Genomic DNA, 20,434 nt, shown 5'->3' with positions numbered 1-20,434 from the left:
TTAATAAGAAACAAAATAATTGGGAAAAGAAGAACGCTACAGTTTTTTATTGTAATAAGATTTTATATCATCATCTACAATTTTTGGTGTTACAGATTAAATTTGCATTAGACAATACTCACCAAGGGCCCTCTGTTGAAAGGCTTAGATTTCCTGCCTGGATGAATGCTCAGCAGTGCCTACCCAGGCCAGTGATGGCATACAAGCCAGGAACAACTGTAGAATCATAAAATATTTTTAGGCTGGAACGGACTTTTTGGAGGTTATCTGGTCCAACTCTCTCCCCTCCTACAGCAGGGCTAATTCATATCAGGCTACCAGGACCTTGTCCACTTGAGTTTTGAGTATTTTCAAAGATGATTATTCCTGTGTTTGATTACTCACACTGTGATTTTTTTTTTCCTAATATCTAATTGAAATTTCTTGTCTTGTAACTTGTGTTTGTTCCTTCTTGTCCTGTCACTGCTCACCTCTTAGAAAAGTGGTGTTAATCTTATTTGCAGTGACAGCTTTGTTTGATTCAGTTACCAGCACAAAACATTCTGGTATTGTCGTTAAGACCATGTTGAATATTGTCTATTTTGAACAACATGCAGTGATTAACAGGAACTTAAGCACTAGTGCTGAACTGGACTTTATCAGTACAGCTGAAATAAATCTAGCCTGCTATAGAAGGCTTATTCTGTTATCGGTTTCTGACAAAGCGGTAATATGACAGTGTGGTTGCTGTCACTGTTATTTGCACTGAGGAGTATCTTTATTCATCAGTAGAGGACCTCTGGAATTGGTGACCGTATCAGTAGTGCTGTTTGAGAACGTGTCTGGGCCTGCATTTGAATCCAGGTTTTCTCTGTAATCAAACAGATGCACTCTGTGCCATGCAGAGGTACAGGTGGGCTGCAGGCAATTCCTGGGACACAGCAGAGCAGGAGCGTTAACTCGAACTCACGTCGTGCCACAGACAATCCCTCAGGCTCTAAAAGCAGCGAGTGTTAGATTGGTGGCAGTCCAGTCTGCAAGATCCATACTGAGGCAGTATAATGAGGAATTTATAAAAGAAGTTGAAATATGTCATGTTTTGTCTGCTCCTAGGCCCATATTTCTATACGTAGCATAAGCTTACTTTTATACAGTGTTGACTGAGATGGCCACACAAGTACAAGGAGGTGAGAGTGTGCCATTGTAGTCAGCTTGCTATTTTCCTTTTTCCCAAGTCCCATAACTGTTTCTTTTTCTTAGAAATGACAGTGCTCTCAAATATATTTATTTCCTAATCTTTTTTTCCCCTCTCTCTACAGTTCTTTGCCTTCGTGGTTACCTCCTGCTATGCTGGAAATACGTATTTTAGCTTTATATCCTGGCGATCATGAACTTTGCAGTAAATACTTTGTTAAAGTGAATTCTGTAGTGTAAAGTACCTTGAGGATTATTCACCTTCGATGAAAGATTGGAAGAGGAGTGAGGTATTTTTGAACATTTCTGTTAGAATTGACACAATATAAACTGAGATCAAATGATTATTTATAATAATGCCATCTTTAGATACATTTAACCCTGACTTTGTACCATATAGTAAAATTTCATATTGCTTCTTTTAAAATTAACACAGTATTTTTCTAGCCATTGTATAGTTGTTACTACTAAACCTTTAATAAATCTTATGCAATGTGCCACGTTTGTAAATGTAACTTTTTAAATGATGCAGGTATACTTTTGATACTGAATGCTACCAAAACTGATATTGTATCATTATTATGTATGAAAAGTGACATTGTGCAGAAAAAAACACCTGAAAGTTAAATAAATAAATAAATGGTCCAACTGTGCTTGTTTTGTAAACTGGGAGTAGAAGCTTGCTTTTTAAATTTCTTGTTCAGATTGTAATATATACTACTAAGAATTCTGACAATCCTGTCAGTGCACATATTCTAACAGCTTCTCACATCACAAGGTTGCTTTTGGAGCCTGTTACTGTAGGTCTGAAGCTGAAGAAATATTGTGCCTGGAACACATTATCTTAACAGGTTTCTCAGATCCAACAGGCTCCAAAGCAGGAGCCCAGACAACACCCCCTTAGTGCTTGGTGCTTAACTTACTGAGGGTATCTCAAATCTCTGGCTAAAGGTAACACTTCTTATTTCTCAGCAGACTGTGGCTGTTTGGGTTTTCTTCTCCTCAGATTAGGCCATTAATCTGTTTTATTAAAAACTGGCCTTTAAATCCTATTAAATGATAGAAAGATTAAATCCATGGAAGAACTGTCAAGACACCAGTGCTAGAAGCAAGGAATTTCCTGCCTCCTTTCCTATCTACTGGCATCATCTGCAACTTTTTAGTTTAACAAATGAAGTTGATGCTCATATTTAAATAACTTTGACTCAAACAGAAGTATGACAGTATATGACTTTCAAAACAGATACCTTTGAAAATTACTTTCAAATACAAATTACCTAAGGATTTTTTTTCAGGAATTATGTGGTGAGTGAAAGGTTAGGATTATTTTGTGATGTTATGTAAAGTTTTCCTCATTAAAAACTACTGGTGAACCTTTTATTCTTGGATTAAGAAGGTTTGGACTCCCCTCTAGTCTTCAAAAGCTTATTTGGTTGATAATATATGGTAGTAGAGAAACGTTACTGCTAAAAAAACCCTTCTTTATTTCTCCTCGTAACTAAATGGTGTGTGGTTACTTACGTATGCGCCTTGCAGAAGATTTATCAGCAGAGAGCTAATTCCGTTCTCGATCACATGTTTTTTTCCTGATTATCTGTCAGTCATAAGATTTCAGTGTGAGGGAAGCCAAGATATTATTTTAAAACCTGTATTTGTCTGTAAATTGCATTTGGCCTATACAACATAGGTCAGACTGTCTCCTGCTTGCTAAATTTATCCAGCTGTGAGAAGGAAGAATGTCTACCAACTCTGCATTTTATCTACACAGATAAAATGCGTCATTAAAATCCTGTATGCTCTTTTCCATCACTGGGAAAGAAAGAATCAAAGGCATCGAAATGATCCAAGTGTCAACTGATAAAATGTGATTAGAAATATAGCCAGAATTAAAATTTCATCAGGGATTTCTCATCAGTAAAATGCTTCAGTAGTAGTAATAGAAATTCTTTCTCAGTTGCTATTTGATGTATCTATTTCAGCTCCAAAGGATGTGACTGTGTTTGCGCAAACATTTCAAGATTTTGTAGTAATTGCAATGGTCTGGTCAAAACTGATAACCCAGACATGATTTGTGGACAGAAGCAGTAAGAGGGAGTAGAGCTAAGAGAAGTTCTGTGTTTCATCTGGTTTACCTATAACTGCCATGGCAACTGTGTGTTACACGTCAGAATACGCCCTTTAATGTAAGATAAAACCAGATAAGGAATGATTCTGGTAAAATATCTCTTGTTCTCTGAATCTTCAGTGCTGATCCTCAAGGGAAGATCTGCAGAATGACTTCCAAAGACAAATCTGTCCGTTGAATCCTTAATTCTGAGTTTAAAAAATACATACTAGGCAAAAATTTGCTTTGTGGTTGGCCTTGTTTTTTTTTTTTTCTCCACAAACCATAACTTACCTGCCTTGCTCTTTCCTTTTAGAAACATAATTATCTTACTTCCCATGCTCTTTCTCATGTGCCTCATTTCTCATCTGTTGCCCAGATACCACCTGTCTTGTTTTTCAATTGTTCTGAATATCTAGTTGAAATTGGAGGAATCAAGCACAGACTGAGCATTCCTTCTGAAATTTGCTCCTCCTATTTCAGGCCTGAAGAAAGGCATAAGCACCCAAAAGGTTATCTTCCAGTGCACTAGCCTTAAATACTGATTTGCAAACTATGAGTTAATGCATTCGTATATTCTAATATTGATAAAGAAGATAAGCTAGCTGTGGTTTATCACATAACAATTAAAACAAGGTTTGTATCTGCTGTAGGTTACTACTCGTAAGATTGAAAGAAGCCTTAAAAGAACAACTGGTAAGTGATGAAGCCATTAGTGAAATTCTTAATACAGATATTTAGAACAATAAACAAATTGCTATTCAACTTGCAAAATGAAGGTATTTGACTTATAAATAACTTGTTTCAGACAAACAGTCTCTGAAAAATCTAAGTCACTACATAAGGATACTTGATGTCAACTTACAGCCATTAATTTTAATTTACTAAGGGGCTGTCAGTACCTTTCTTCATCATCATACACGATGCACTTAACAAGTTGAAGTAATTAGCATGAGAACTATAATAAAAACTTCAAATGCAGTAGTGTTAGATGGATTTTGTCCCAGTGCTTCACAGAAGACACCTGTATTGCTAGGTAGAAAATATGACTGTTATTCTATTTGTGTTAATTTAATTTATTTCTGTTTCACTGGCCTGAACTCAGATCAGCAGGGCACCAGTCACATACACACTTTCAAAAGAAATAAAGAGCTAAAGAAGCTGAACCAGCAGGTAACACCCCCCCACCCCCCCCATTTCTTAATAGGAACTGAAGAAGTTACTGGAACCTTCCTCCACAGGGCTTATAGAAACGTATAACCATGCATGCTTCTGAATAGGAACTGTAAGGAGAAGGGGGGGTGGGGAAAGCAGCTGTTCAAAAACGGAACAAATTGGTTTTTTCTCAGCAGCTAGCATTTTACTCTTGTGGCGGTAGCCAGTGTTGTAGCTTTGATATCTAATGGCATGAGATAAAATGTGGGGGGACAGGCAATACCTTTTATTGCAACTACAAGTTGGCTTAATAGAAGTCCAGAACTATGTACTGCTTAATTTAGTAAGGGCCATTGCCCACAATGGCAAACCCATTTTGCTCAAGTAAACTGCTTACACTACGGCCTTATGTGCGTTGGGGGTCATCTGGGCTTACATGTCTTCCCTCCTAGGACAATTTTAGTTGCTGAAGGAACTAGTAAATACTAAATATGAACAGAATGTGCATTGTAACTGCAGAACAAAGCACCAGAAGATGGGGTTACTACTCCAGTGAGTACAAAAGTGGCACATGCCCAACTCAGAGGCCCGCTATTACCTCACTTGTCAAAAAGCAGAACAAGTTATTTTTAAACTTGAGGAAATACATAGCCTCCTTTGCTGCGTTTTGGTAGTATCACGGCATGATTTAATTCAAACACTGGGCCTGAGACATCTGGACAGTCATTACAGTTTTACCTGTTGCTGCTCATTTAATGCAAATGGTTTTTATCTTTTATGAGATCGAGAATCAGAAGGGTTTTGGCAAGAATAAGTGCCGTGTGGAAAGATGCTGTTTGCAGCTGTACCTCCACAGCGAAGCACCGGAGTAGGTCCCCTCCCAGCGCACCACCGACAAACTTTGACGCCCGGCGGGGTTTGTCACTGTCCCCGCCAAGCTGCTCCCCGCTGCGGCGGCCGGCTCGTGTGGAGCTCCCTCCCGGCAGGGCGTCCCGCTCCCTGCTCGGAAAGCCTCCCTTCGGCCTCCGTTTCCATGTAACCCAGCTGCACAGGGCGGGCGGCCGGGCGGGCGTCCCGCTGCGGCTGTCGCTCCGGCACGGCGCGGGGGGAGTGTCCCTGCGCGGCTCCCGCTCCCGGCTGTCCCGGACCCCGCTGCCCGCCTGGGTGCGGCAGCGTCTCCCCCGCGGCAGGGAAACCCCCGCAGCTCCCCCTCGGCCTCCCCCGCCCCGCGTCCGCCGGGGCCGGGCGGGAGCTTGGGCGGGCGGGGAAGCGCCGCGCTCCGCCCGGCCCTGCCAGCCCCGGGGCGCCGCCGCCCGCCCCGCCCCGTCCCGTCCCGTCGGTCCCATCCCATCCCGTCCCGTCCCGTTCCCCGTGCCGGGCCGGACAGCGGCGAGGGCAGCGCGGACGCAGCCATGTCGCACGGGGCGCGAGTGATCCGCACCGGGGTGAGCAGCGGGGGCCCCGCGGCCCCGCCGCCCGTCACCGTCGCCTCCTCCTCGGCGGGCTCGGACGCGGAGCTCATGGACGGCGGCTATTTCCGCTCCTGCGCCGGCATGCTGAAGGTGGCCCAAATGGTAAGGGGCGAGCGGGTCAGGGGGCTCTGCCGAGGCTCCTGCTGGGGCCCTCGGAGCCCGCGGGAATCGTTCTCATCCCTGCCGGACGGGTCTTGTGGCGACGCGGCCGCAGAGCGCCGTCGGGCAGTGCTGGGGCCGCGGCTCCGTGCGGGTTTGTCCCCTCAGCTCTCGAAGCTCCCATCAGGACGAAAAGCCCACGTTCCTCTGGCAGAGCGGAGCGTTGCCGTCTGTCGGAAGCTGCCTTTGCGTCTTCCTAATGCAGCAATGAGCACTTCTGACCAGACGGACGTGCGTGAGCCCAAAGCAGCAGTATTAACTTTTTGCCATTAACAGCGGTAGCACCGTGGTGCGACGGCACATCGTGCTGCACTGGAACACCTCATTCCGTAGCGTGGGTAAGTTTTTAGGAGAAAACGGGGCCAAGTGCCAGTGCCCAGAGCGATGTGGTAGAGGTGGGCACCACAGCTGAGGCTGCAGCTGGCTCCGTACCCTGTCTGTCAGAGACCTCCAGCAGTGACCCAGTGGCACAGGGAGGGATGTGGGAGATGTAGGGCAGAAATTCAAAAGCAGTTGATGGTGGAACGCTGCCAGGATTTGAGCTGATGCCTTAACTCAGTGCATGAAATTCAGCTCCATGCAGATGTGGAGAGGATTAACAGATGGATAAGGTCTTTCTCATTTTTATGGCACATAATTATCTGTGGAGTGATTTGTCAGCTTAATTACAGTAGTGGCAGTGATAATGCCCAGGAAAGACAGTGAAAGACGTCATGTACCGATACCTGCACATGTACATTTTCATCCTGCAAAACCTTGTGCCTTGGCAGCGTTTTATCCTGGAGTTGTTGCCTTCATTTTTATGAGCTCCCAATGCCTTCTTCCCCCTGCCTGTATTTGTCCAGTCATTTTTTAAAAGTTGTGTAGGTTATTGTCACCCAGATTTCTAAATTGGCATTCAAAGTTAAGATTCATTATGCTCTAAGTTGCTGACTAGTAATATCAAATCCTCATATTTTTCTGTAAAAGCTGCCCAGTTCCTTCCAGTTCATTATTAGCTGCCAGGTGCCCTTAGAAATGACCCTCAGTAGCAAGAGATGAAGTTGACTGTGACTGGTCATGGCTGCCTCCAGCTGCTGAGCATCTGTCCTGCTCCCGTGGGACTTGGGAGTTGTCCCTCACTTGAGTTCTGTGCAGTAGGAATACAAACAGTTGTCTGCTGCCTTCGTCTGGCTTGGGTTGTTCCCAAACCATTGACCAGACCTGGAGAATCTTTTCAGGAGACAAGTGACATTCTTTTGAGCATGTGTCTACATTGCAACTGAACCTGTAGCCCTAAAATAGTAGACTTGTGCTTGGCTGATGAGCTGAAAGTCTGTTTGCTTTCACCACTGTGGCAAGAAGAGTTCCTTTTATGGACTAGAAATAACTAATCCTCTCTGCCCTCCATCCTGCTGTGGTGTCTCTACAGCTCTGGGGTGTGACTCCTAAAGCTACCACAGTGTAGTTATTTGTGCCGTAATGTCAGTTTCTGGTGCACGTATTAAGTGCATGCATTCTTTACATGCTTTACATATTTTCATCTGCTGCATGTAAATCTATGTAATTTTATGTAATGCTTCACATACTTTGCATAAAGTCATGTTTTATTAGTGCAGTTCAATGTAAAATTCATCCAAATTTAAGCAAGTGGCTTTCTGCAGTGACTTTAACAGAAGTTAAAATAATCTAAATTATTTTCCTTTGCACTCTTTCAGCTTCACCCTCTTATATTTTTCTGCTTTTCAGCTTGCCTGTAAACATGAGTAGGAGTTACCTCAGGTATTCAAAGAACTTTGGGCAAATGAACTTCTAATATCACATATCACAATAGTGTCTTCTCAAATAATTCCGTAAGAAAACCAAATGTTTGTGCTGTAGCATGTAGAAATAACCACAATATGTTAGTTCTAGATTTACTCCTGCACCAAATAAAATAGGGAGACCTAAATATTTTTACAATTCTCTTTTATCTGTTCTCAGACAGTATTTATATCCACAGGCCCATTTGTATTAGCATTCAGTTCTCCTAGTACAGTGTTGGCAGTAACTTTTTTTGTAAAGATTTCTTTATGCTGAATCTGTAAACGTTCCTGCACTAGTGTTGATGTGGCTAGTAGCTGTAGTCTTACTGAGAAGGAGAACCATTATGCTGGCTAAGGGTAAAGATAAGGTTATTTGGGTTAGATATATATCACACTAAATTGTGTTCTGGGCCTCTGAGCAGTTGTGGTTGTGAAGAGGAAACGTTACGAGTTTTGTTCTCTCTTTCTTCCTCAGTCCCCTTTACCAAGAAGTAGAGTGATGTGATGTGATAGAGGGCAAGAAAGAAACATTTCATCACTTACTGTAAAGTTAAGGGCTATTTGCTGTGCTTGCAAGCTAAAAAACCCCAACAATTTTATGTAAATGTGCGTGACGTAGTTCTAATAGTTGACAACAACAACATGCCGTGGGAATCATAGGAAGGCAATAGAAGATAATGTTGCAGCTGCTCTGCTGTGAGACAGAAGGGCTTAAACTCAGGAATACTGAGGAGATTGTGCAGCCTGAATTGTTGCTAATTTTTGGATGTTACCAGTGCTTTCTCTTGAAATTCTGGGTGCTGTGATGTCTAGCATAGAATGAAATTAAGAATAAAAAAGTGTTTCTTGCCTGTAAGCCTACACAAATTCCTTTACTTTTTTTGGCTAGACAATTTTTTTAACCTTGCAGAATGGTTATAGCTTTGAAAAGATGGTATATTTTATGCATTGACTTCATGGCCTAGGGAATGGTCTATAAATATGTTGAAAATAAAATAGAGGAGAAAACATAGTTATGCAGGCTCGTGTATTTTGTATGGCAGTAAGACAATTTGAAAGCTGCTTTTCCATGTGTGACTGTTACTAACCTTAGTTGGGGTTCTTTTCAAAATCCAGTCTGAACTGATACTCTGATTTTGACAGGAAATTACAAAGTATTTCAACATCTATCTTACTTCAGCTTGTTTATCTTGATGTTGTTAATACAGCTTCTGCTTTTTCTTTCCTTTCCTTCTCTTTCTTTTGGTATTTGCTGTTTTGCCAAGGTCTCTTAGGGATACATGCAGGATCCCACTGTGGCCACCTTGGTTCTGTAGCACCAGTGTACTAAGCAAGTGTGTGAGTGGGTGCGTATCAGTGTGCACAATACACTTAGACCAGAGAAACTGACTTGAATGACTTGAATTTTAGCCAGCTTGCCAAAATTGTCACAGATGGCGCTCTAGACCATTTTGCATGAGCTATGCTGATTTGGTTGAGGCACATTTACTTTGTGTCCGCGCTACTGCTGGCTTGTTTCGATGTAAGCCTTCATAGCAACCTCCGTTGCTTCACTTGCCAAGTTCTCGGTAGATGGGTTCTTGGGAGTTTTTTGAGTCATCCTGTGCCATTAGGGTCAGTGGTATGAATGTGCATTTGTATTGCCATCAGGGTGGCTCAAGTGCCAGTGTTGATAGATTGAAACAAGTCTAGTGCCACTGAATTTCTCCTGGAGCCCTCATGTGCTTTTTATATTTTTACAGCTGAAGTCTGGAGGATGCGACTGATGCTGTATCGGATGAGGTCCTGCTTTCAGCACAGCCCATGTTGGACAGGGGAGCCTGTATAGGTGTCCCCCTCTCTTAGGCACTTGGTAGGAGTGATTACATCACCTGTCCAAAGTGTCTGGTGCAGAGCTTTGCAGGCATGTGACCGATACAGACTGAAGAGAGAAGAGTTGAGAGCTCACATGTAGGAGAGCCATCATGGCACAGCACATGCTTGTGTAGGTCTCTCAGGCCTCTCAAACTGTTCTTGGACTACTCCTTTTTCCTGGGAGGTGTGGAGTGGCCTATGGCCTTCTTTGCCTCTCTTTCACCTCCCCCAGGCTGGGCCAAACTAACTTTGTCACAGTTCAGACTGAAGGCCATTGTTCCCACAATGACACCACTGTTACTGTTACAGTAGCTGTCAGAGTAAGCACAGCCTCAGAATACAGGGTGTTTTAAGCGAAAACCAGTGCTGATTCTGTCAGCTCAATGTGAGCCATCAGTTTCACAAGAGAGAAAACAAAAAAATCAGAATTGCCTTCTCAAGGGTGAAGAAAAGATTTACAAACAATTGCAATGTAAAAAAAGGATAAACTCAATAAAAGTTGACTTAACAACATCATTTTAACTTGTTAAAAATGCTAAGGCAATAGTTAAAGCTTTTCTTCAGAGTATCTATTCAATTTCCCAAGTATGCCTTGACAAATGCAATGACATACTTGACAAGTGAATGGCCAACAAGATAGTCTGTAATTCTGAATAACTTTGAAGTGTGCTGAAGCCTCTCTGGGTTATTTGTATACTAACATATAGTTGTGTAATCATATTCAAGTCAATATTCATTCATCTAACACTGAAGTCTAGAGAATGCTGGTAGTTCGGTTGCTGGAGCCAAGTTCCATTTCTGAATGTGCTGTATAATATCAGACAAATTTACTGGGGAACTATATTCAGAAGAAGTTAAAATATGAAAAGAAAGCAAAATCTGTTAGTGCAAGAAAAAGAAATTCACAAAAGCAAGTGCTGCTTGGAACTATTTGAGAGCTACTCATTTTTTAACTTGATCTTGAGACTGAAATGTCTTTCTGTCCATGGAGGTGATTGAAGTAAAACATGTAATTCTCTGCAGCAGTGTGTCAGTGACATGAATTTGCCTCTATGGTAATAAAGCTGCTCAGTCAGAAGAGAAGCATTCTAGTGATATGTAGAGGTGCTGAAATTGTAAGCCTGTCTGTGACTCCTGTATAGACTGTGCTTTCTGGTGGATTGAAGAAAACCACCCCAAGAATGTGCAAGATAAACTACTGGCTAAGCAACGAGACACGTTTTCTGAGGCCAAGGTCAGAGCTTTATGTTGTAGCTGCTCATTATTTTTGTTGTTCTGCTGGAAACTGCAGTAAAAGGACCTTGCTGCGCATGCTGAACAAAGAGAAAGAGAAAAAAATTATCTAAGTCTTAGATGGCTCCAAAGTAAGCTGGAGCACTCGAGTAAGGAATGTCCAAGCTAATTAAGCTCAGTAGGACTGGGAGGTCCTGTTATTTCCCCTCTGAGAACACCAACGCTGGCTACCTCAGCCAGTGGTGTTTTTTCCATGCCTCTGCTCTGGGTGGCCATTTTACAATTTCTGTCCAGGTGTTTGCGTAAGAGCTGGAAGCAAACGCTGCGTTCTCTGCATGTTAACCAAGGAGTGCTTGCTGGTGGGCTGACACAATTTTATTTGATGAGGCAAAACTTCACAAGCAACACCACTTTAAGGAATTTTCCCCTTCTGTCTTGTCTCCATGCAGCTGTTCTCAGCTGCAGTGACGCAGATGTCCACCAGGTTACACAGTACCGCGGAACTAATGGAGCTTTATTTCAGCTCTCTGGTTTTCTTTCTCCGTAAGTGTTTTTAGGGAACAGTGCAGCCATAGAGGCTACTGTGGGCAAGAACAAGTGTCTGGCACAGAAGGGCAGGAAGTACATAAGCTTGAAGTGGTTCCATGTGTTGCAAACCACAAGCTGGAAATGTAGTCCTTTTTCTTTTTCTCTTGGGCAGGGGAAGGTTTTACCCCATCTCCTTTAATTTCTATCTCCCTCTTTCAGGAAAAAAAAAGAACTTGTAATTTTTCTGATGTTGAAACTGCTCTAGAAGGCTAAAAAAATCAACTCCGGTACATTTTGTAGAAAGGCAGTTATAGTCATTATTAAACACTAGGGTATCTCTGCTCTGAATGTGTCAGTGAATGTTTTATTTGTTATTTATTAAAAGAGGCTTTCTGAAAGCTCAAAGTTGGAGCCATTTTTCATTGCTTATTTGGTGCATCCATTAGGATTTGTTGCAATGTATTCATTAGCAGTCTCTGTGCATGTAGAGGTGATTCTTTCTGTAGAGGTGATTGAACAGGGGTTAGCAAATACATTCTCTGAAATAACAAAAAAAAGGGAAATGAAGCATAGAAATTTACCGCATCACCTGAGACATCTTTAGTATGCCTGAAAGAGCAGAGTAAAGTATTGGCAGTGGTTTCCTGGCACATTTGTTTTATGGGAAGTTAAATTTTAAAGTGCCATTTAAAAATCTTAATCAGGTGCACATGGTGTCTGTGGATAATAAGATGTGGTGAAAAACATGGATTCTTACTGCTCTGCGACTTTCTTTTAAGATGTGCAGGAGCATCAGAGTGTCCCCTGTCCTCCCTTTGTTTGGAGATGGTGTCCCTTTGAACATCCTTCTCTCCTGCCACAGAGTGACAGAAACCAGCGGATCCCTTGTTTACAAGTTCAGTCTCCATCTGCTCAGAGCCTATAAATGATAAAGAGCATCGTACCAATCACCCTTCACTGGGTTCCAGGACTATAGGTGCTGGAACAATTTGTTCTCACTGTGTCTCACTGTGATCCAGTAGAAGCCATCCGTGAGAGAAGCACACCTGACCCTGGGGCTCTGGTACCTCCTCGGCATTGCTGGGGTATTGTCCCCCAGAGCCAGACAGTGTTTCCTTCTATGAGTAAGTGTCTCCTCCGCTCCTCTCCCTGGGGAGTCCCTGTGAGGTGTTCACTCAGTCCTGTGGCTGAGCTGTCCCCTTTGTGCTCTTGTCACGTCATATGTGCTGTGGCCTTGTCCTCCTATTTTGTGGTGATATGTAAAGTATACAGCAGCCAGAAATTGCTACTTTCTGTACGCAGGGTTCAGACTCTGAAATTGTTGTGATTTCCTTTCACCCACCTGTGAGCTTCCTTTTCTTTGTGTAACTGAGATTCTTAAGGGGTCATCGTGGCTGAAACAACACCCTGCACTGTGATGATGGTCATTTGATGAATGTAATGGCAAGGACAGATGTGCCTGACTGGTCAAGGCTAGGTGTCTGCAGCTTTCAAAGCCAAAACAAACTTGGCTGCTCTTCCTGCAACAATAGCAGCAGCTGCAGTGCTTACGGCTTCCTCTTCTGCTCACAGCTTCCCTTAAGGAAAATGGAAATGTGATGATGACAAAATTGAGAAGCTGCTTCAGGGGGAATTTTCTTATAATTTTTTTCTTACTATTTTTGGCAGTTTGTTGTGTTGTTTTTTTAGAAGTACTACAAGTGAGTTCAAGAAACAAGTGCTGACTGCTGGGCAAGAAGTATGCTGTTAATGTGAGATGACCAGCAGCAGCTGCAGAACTGCAGAGGGACTTGGCCTATTTTCCTCGAGTCTGTAATCATGCTCTGCAAGAGCTCTTTTCTTTCTTTAGGAAAAACACAGTCCCCACTTGCTGCTTCTCACCTGCTGGCTTGTTGAGCCTTTTGGCAATTGCTTGAGTATACAACTTCCCAGCAGACACAGGAGAGCTGTCCCAGCCTGTTGGAGAGGCCTGCCAGTCTCCAGGTCCTCACTGAAAGCTGTCAGCTGCAACAGTGACACGGAGGAATCTCATCTATTCTCATTTTTCCCCCTCTTTCACTGCCCTTCACTTCTCTGGCACCTTGCCAAGCATCAAGTGTCCACATTTAGGAAAGGTTGTTCCCTGGTGTGCACAGACCCACCCTGATCCAGCAGCCAGGTTGTGATGATGCCAGTTCGTCTGGGGATTGTCACGGTGTTTTCAGGAACTCTCACCCGTGCTTTCCTGATGAAAATCATCATATGCCAGCACACCTAACAATGTGGACTTTGGTGATGTAAACGAGTCCTCGTCTTGTTCGAGGAGACCTTACTCAAGGCTCTGTTGCCATGGCTTAGCAAAGCCCTTGCTGCAGATGATAGATACGAACTTTTTAACTGCTGTGTGACTGCCAGATGTCAGTGTGGTGTTCTCTGAGGCAGAGAGAGATATGGCAGGTGTCAACTGAAGATCCAAATCAGTCAAGCACTAAATGCCTCAGACAGTGAGAAGGGGTTGTGCTGTGAGCAGCATCTGTAAGGGCGAGCAATGAGCAGATTGTTCGCTGAGGGTTGGCAGGCGGAGAGATGAGACATTACTGAGCGGTTCACATGGTATCCCTGATCTCAGCAACAGCTTCCAGGAAGATGAGATTGCTTTTTATTTTCTCATGCATCTAATTTGATAGGTTAACTAGAATGATCGTTGCCATGGGGCACTGGTTTTTGTGTTATAAGTTCCTATCTTAGTTTTAACTGGCTCTGTGCTGCTAGATATGTATTGGATATCCAGATCATGGTGGAAACTTTGCAGCCTGTAAATATACACAATGTACCCTGGGCTTTTAGCAGCCAGCCAGTCTGAACCAGGCTTGGCTGGTCAGCCAACGTGGGCTCCTTCTCTGTAGGCACTATTGCCATGCACAGTTGGTGGATCCATTTTTAGACAGCCATGAAATTTAGCTACAAGAGTTCTATGGCTCACAAGTATGGATTAAGCTCTTTCTATATTGGTTATCACTGGCAATATGGGACTGCACTGACTTTTTAAAGGGCAAATGATACAAACAAGCCAAACAATATATCTGAGAATGGTTCAGAGTGGTGGTCTCAGAGGTGCCTGGCTCCTGCAAGCAGTTCATCTTCCCAGCCAACTAAAAGGAAGTATGGCAGATGAGGTGGGCAATCTCCTGTCCACAGGAGGATTCCTTCTCCAAAGCCAGGGTCGATGAGCTCTGTGCTGCTTTTGCAGCAACAGCCTCAAAGTGCAAAGTTCTCCAGAAATGTCTACATGCCTGAGGTGTCTCTGAACCTCCATGAGCTTCTATTTTCCTGTGCATCATTCCTGGATTCCATTCTGCCATCAAGAGCCACTCTTCTGCTGTTCCTTAAGAAGCCTCAAATCTCTTAATTTTTAGGTTCTACCAAACTCACTTTTGTTGGCCTACAGTTCTTTTCTCCTCCTGGGGTTTTTCTTTCTCTTGCCTCAGAAGCACCTTGTGTGCTTGAGGCAGTCGTTCTCCATTTACACAAACCTACTCACACTGTGGACTGTCTTCTCCTGTCATTCTGTCTGACTTTCGGGTTTACCAATGGAGGGAACGGTTGACATGGCTCTCCAGGATTATCTAGGTGTTGGAAGTGCTTGACTTGCAGAAGAGAGAAGTAACAGTCACAGCTTGCTGTGCAATTTTCAAATCTGGAGAGATTTAGTTATATTAATTCCCCTCATTTTTGGTTGCTATCACCAGATACTCCAGTTTTTCTGGGGGACTCTGGAGATTCAAGTCTCTTACAATGTTTTTTACTTCCTGTAATCCTTTGGGATGTGATTTAGAGATTCTCCCTACTATGCAAGACAGATGATCTTCTACCGTGGCGTGAACTACAGCAGGAGCCACGTGCATATATGGTTTTTTGCAGCAATAAGGTAGTATTTTTCTAAATGGGCTTGTTTGTGGGGGACACAGGTTCCCAACAAGCACCACAACTGGGAGGAGGGCAGAGAGCATAGGCTGAGTGATTGTATCTTTGCATCTACAGAAAAATAACACAGCTATATAAAGGATGTGTCTCTGCTCTTACCTGAAAGAGCAGACTCATCCATAATTCAGGGCTCATTGCTTGGTGGGAGAGACCACTGGAGTGGGTGGCCAGCTAGTTGTTATGTGGGGGCTGTTGCCTGCATGGAGAATTAATTCCTTGTTAATGAATGAACAAGCTATGAGGTACAGGGTTCTCCTGGCTTTGTCCACAGCAGTATTTTCAGTTGTTGCAGGTGGCACCTCTTCGAAACTTAAAGGGAAAGCAGCTGTGTTTCCTAGAGTTGGAACCTTGCTAGGGCATTTGCTGTATTAAAAATTCTGTTCCTATCCTTTGCTGCCATGCTAGCAGTCAGCTGTGCCATTAATAGTGTTTTGCAGTGGGTTTTATGTGTTTAGGGAATTGTTTGTAACTTGCATTATGGCACTTGTGCAATGTTACTCAGTTGCTGCAATAGTTTGAGTGTTGTGTGTGCAGCTTTTATGTAGATTGAGAAACCTTACTGATAGGGCTTTTACAGTTAGAATGTTTTAAATTTAAGTTGATTTTTAAACAAATTGGAGAGAAGAAGAAATAAAATTAAGAGGTTGTTGTGGGTAACAAGCTTTTCTTTTTTTCATTAATTCACTGCCTGATGAGAATATAGCATATTGTTTGCCATGTAGCTATGAAGTCCTCAGCTTTCAGTAAATAACATGCAAGATTGTATGGTGCTTTCAGTGTGTGCAGGCAGCTGTGGGATTGAGGCAGGGAGCTAGTTCAGCTGGCAGGGGCGGGATTGAAGTCCTGCATGCACTGTGATCAGTGGTAGGCAGGACTTAATTGCAGCTAGTCATTACAAAGAATTGCCTTTTTAATGATCATGGCTAACACCCTGCAGCAAGGGCTCTTTAATAATGTCCTTCATATGCTGGTTCTGGGATTACCCCACACCCTTTTCTACCACTGAGGCCTGTGCCTGAGCAGATAGATAGCTTTTTATTAATAGATATAGAACACCACTTGCTTGTACTTAGGATTGTTCTCTTATCTGTGTTGTAGAGGGTCTGAATGAGATTATTTTGCCTTTTCTCACCCTCCCACCATTTTTATCTTCAATAAATAGCCTGTGGATGGTGGTGCACACAAGAAGTGACTTATCAGAGGCCAGGCAGCCTCCTTATTTTAGCAAAGCAGCCAGACAAGAAGGAAATCTGCCCAGACGCAGGGGCTGAGAGATGATTGTGCAACTAAAGACTGACTGCTTCACAGAACCATGCACTTGCAGGCAGCTGATTTCATCTGTCTTTAATGAAGTTTCAAATGAACTGTGCCTTTTATCTTCTTTTTCTAGTAGGGGTTTTTCTGTTACAGCTCACGTTTCCAACACTGCCCTGGAAGAAGGAAATCTCAATTACAGCAGCAGTCAACATTGCTGCTTAAATTAGCTGAGCCAGTCTTGCATGAGCTGCAATTGTAACCTTGGCCTGTGCTTTGCTCATCTTTCTGTTTTGGGAAGCTGTTAAAAAATTATTTTACTCCATCCAAAAATATGTATTTAATAATATGTGGGTGTTGTTTCACTGTGTTGAGGTGTAACATTTGGAAATGTTGTCAGCTGCAGTCAGTGACATTTCTCCAGGGCGCAGTTATCCTGACTGGCTCTCACAGGGATGGAAAATTCCATTTACTATCTTGGCTGGTGTCACAAGCTGGAAACTTTGATTTTTTTGCGTTCAAATACAAAAAGCATTAGCTCTTACTATATTTTTTTTAAAAAAAAGGCTGTGATGAAACTGTGTGAGAGTCAATGCTGTCCCTTGCTCCCAATCTGTAGACACAGTTTCTGTACAATTGCTTGCATTTAAACTTGGGTTAGTTTTAAGATAGTGGAAATCAAACAGGTTTTATCAATTCTATGAATAGTTCTCAGGGTCCTCCTCTTTTCAGATTCAGGAGGAGGGACATTAAAGCAGTACAAAGGTTCATCAGTCCTCCAGCAAGTACAATGGATGAAAAAGAAAAGCACTTTCAGGTATTACCAATTACCAGCAGGAAACTGGTGAACCAGAGGTGCTGCCTACAGTGTTCGTGCAGGTGTAGCACCATGCTGAATCCTGTCCTGTGACCTTTTTCCCCTGAATAGTGATAGTTTTTGGTTAGCTAATTTCAATACATGATGCAAGAGAGTGGGCAAGATAGTTAGGAAACATTAAAAGAGGGAATTGAGGTGCATTGAGGGAATTGAGGTCATGTGCAGAGGGAAATTTGGATGGGAGAGAATGAAAGATACAAACGGGAAGAAATATGGAGTGTAATGGAGGGAAAGAAGAGGAAAGGGAATAAGGAGCAGAAAAAAAGGAAAGGAAACACTGGAGAAAAAAGTTGTCTCTTCTTATGGGATGGTATTGTAGTGGGGAAAATTCAAGAAAAATAAATACTCTGAGAAACACAAGGATGTGGTCATGCATTGCGTGGCAAAGTAATTAAATGAAAAGATAACACAGAGCTGGGTGGATTGCACATGAGGAAGTGTATGTCACAGTATTATAGTAAAACTTTGAGATAAGAGTTACAGTGTTTCTCTGTAACTGGGCACCTTGAGGCAATTTTGCTTCTTATTGATGTTATCTTTTCTCCTGCAGTTTGGTTGGCATTTCACATCTTATTTCTATATAGAGGAAGAAAACTATTATCCAGAGTTTAAAGTTACATGGTGAGACAGCAGTTTCAGCCTGCCAGTTCAGTACATCATCTTGGGATTTGCAAAAACCATAGTCAGTGTCTTTCTGCAATGAAGATTTTTAATACTGTTCTTTCCACAGCAGCTAGAAATCCAGATAAGGGGTAGGCCATGTGTAGTGGGTTAACCCCAGCCAGCAGCCAAATACCTACCCAGCCTCTCACTCACTGCCCTCCCCTGCAAGATGGGCAGAAAATAGAAGGAAGCCAAAAAGACCCGTGGATCAAGATAAAGACAGTTTTATAAGGAAAGCAAAAGCTGCACACACAAGCAAAGCTGTAAATTCATCCACTACTCCCCATCAACAGAAGTGTTCAAGGCCAGGCCGGATGGGGCTTTGAGCAACCTGGTCTAGTTGAAGGTGTCTCCACCCATGGCAGGAGGTTGGGAATAGATGGTCTTTAAGGTCCCTTCCAACCCAAACTATTCTGTGAGTCTGTGGTTCTGTATGTAATGGTTGCTTGGGAAGAGAAATGCAATAACCTAAAATATTCCCCCTTAAACCTCCTTGTCTTGAGCTTTTATCACTGAACACAACATCATATGGGCTGGAAAATCCCATTGCTTGGCTGGAGCCAGCTGTCATTGCCAGTGTCTTGCCCACTTGTGAGCCTCCTTTGGGATGAGGGGAGGGAGGAGAGAGGCGGAAAGCCTTGTTGCTGTGCGAGCACAGTTCAGCAGCAGCAGAAACACTGATACATTATCAATACATTTTAACCACAGGAAGCCCAGCGCCCGCGAGCTGCTGTGGAGCCACAGCAGAACATCACCCCTGTGCAGGGGATGGCACAGCCACAGGGGGAAAGGTACCCTGTACTCCACGGTCGCTAGCAGAGTAGTGAAATAGTGCAGCACAGAGTGACTGATAATGTGCAGTACTGAACAGTCAAGGATGGTCAAGAGGATAAGTAGTAAAGTAGTCCTGGTATTAAAGATTAGAAAACAGTTTATTTGCAATGTCTTGTGCAATGGTGTGCTTTTTGGAAGCACTGCTCACAGTTGGTTATAAGTAAATAAATGACAGGCAGGAAATAAATGCCAATTTCCATTTTACAGTGAGCTAGGACTCTATTTTTGTTTATCTTGTGTGCTGAAGTAGCAACAGATCGAACTCAAACCAGCTCTCAGAAAGCAAACCTTTTCCTCCTGTTGCTTGTTATTGTGTGGCTTCCTCCTTGGATGATTTTCACCCCTGCATGTCTGTCACGTCTGTGATCTCTTGATTGTCCATTTGGGCTTTTTGGAGAGGGGAACAGGGAGGAAAAGGATGTGGGTATTTTGGTATGGTTTGGGGGGGTTTGTCTTGTCTTTTTTTGTTTCTTTGTTTGTTTGGGTTTTTTTAAGTGAGCATCTATTTTCATTCACTTTGTAAAGGAAAACAGTCATCTTACCCTAGACATTTATTAGCAGTCCTCAAAATTTTTATCTTTATTTTACATGTCTGAAGTGTTTTGAAGGTGAAAAACTTCAGCACAATGAGTATGAAGTCTTTATTAGTCCTCATTGGGTGACTGGAGGAGCTGAAGTGGTGAAATACATGATTTACTGACATTTAGACAGAAACATGGTTACAAAACTGGGGTCAGGATTCAAGAGTCAGTGTCTTTCAATTCCTCCCTTGTTGTGTCAGTGTTTGCCTGTGGAAATGGGCCTCTCATCCTCAGAACATTAGGATTTCCTTTAAGAGTAGATTCTTCTCAGTATTTATGTTTGTGCAGGTAGCTGTGCCTGTGGAAAATTTAGTTCTCTCCAAATGTTGCAGAATAATTGGCAATAAAGCCAGAGCTTTATTTATTTATGATATCAATTATAGCAGGACAGTAGAAAAAGATCATATGAAGCACTTGTACAGATTGATTCCTGGGTTATCAAATTGTTCTGCGGTCAGATAAACTGCAGTCTTCTACCACATGAGCAGAAAATGCTTTGTGGTGCCAGCTGGCCTGTAGGTACTTGCAGAGCAAAACAAGTCCTTTCCTTTGTTACTCTCAGGGCACTAGTGAAGAAAATTGTACATGTAACCTCTGGACTAGTGGGCATGCACTCCTGCCTGCCCCTTCCTTGGAGCAGGCGATTCTCTGTTAAGCTTCCTTGAACTTGCCAGCTTGGCCTAGGCTTTTCCATCTGTGCTGGTGCACTCCAGCAGGATATGTTAGTGTAGGAGAGCCCAGCCCATTAGTCCTGAGGGGCAGGCAGCTCTTGGGCAGTTTTCCTGGTGGCCTCTGTGACT

The 20,434-nt window shown here is 43.0% G+C and overlaps 2 protein-coding genes across 2 annotated transcripts in view; both read left to right on the top strand.

The window, feature by feature from the left end:
- Nucleotides 1-1,839, top strand: part of CMTM8 (CKLF like MARVEL transmembrane domain containing 8) — a 35,349-nt gene extending 33,510 nt beyond the window's left edge. The window contains exon 4 of the mRNA XM_042044045.1: nt 1,299-1,839. Coding sequence (XP_041899979.1) covers nt 1,299-1,370 — 72 coding nt within the window. The 3' untranslated portion in view covers nt 1,371-1,839. The remainder of the gene's footprint in view (nt 1-1,298) is intronic.
- Nucleotides 1,840-5,746: 3,907 nt separating this feature from the next.
- CMTM7 (CKLF like MARVEL transmembrane domain containing 7) overlaps nt 5,747-20,434 on the top strand; it is a 28,110-nt gene continuing 13,422 nt past the window's right edge. Inside the window, exon 1 of the mRNA XM_042043608.1 lies at nt 5,747-6,006. Within this exon, the coding sequence (XP_041899542.1) occupies nt 5,845-6,006 (162 nt within the window). The 5' untranslated portion in view covers nt 5,747-5,844. The remainder of the gene's footprint in view (nt 6,007-20,434) is intronic.

Source organism: Corvus kubaryi, unplaced genomic scaffold, assembly GCF_017639235.1.
Source record: "Corvus kubaryi isolate FWS band 111438036 unplaced genomic scaffold, C.kubaryi_AGA036_p1.0 37398, whole genome shotgun sequence".
Lineage (NCBI taxonomy): Eukaryota > Metazoa > Chordata > Aves > Passeriformes > Corvidae > Corvus > Corvus kubaryi.
The sequence above is the reverse complement of the archived record's forward strand: the minus strand, read 5'-3'. Positions and strand labels throughout refer to the sequence as shown.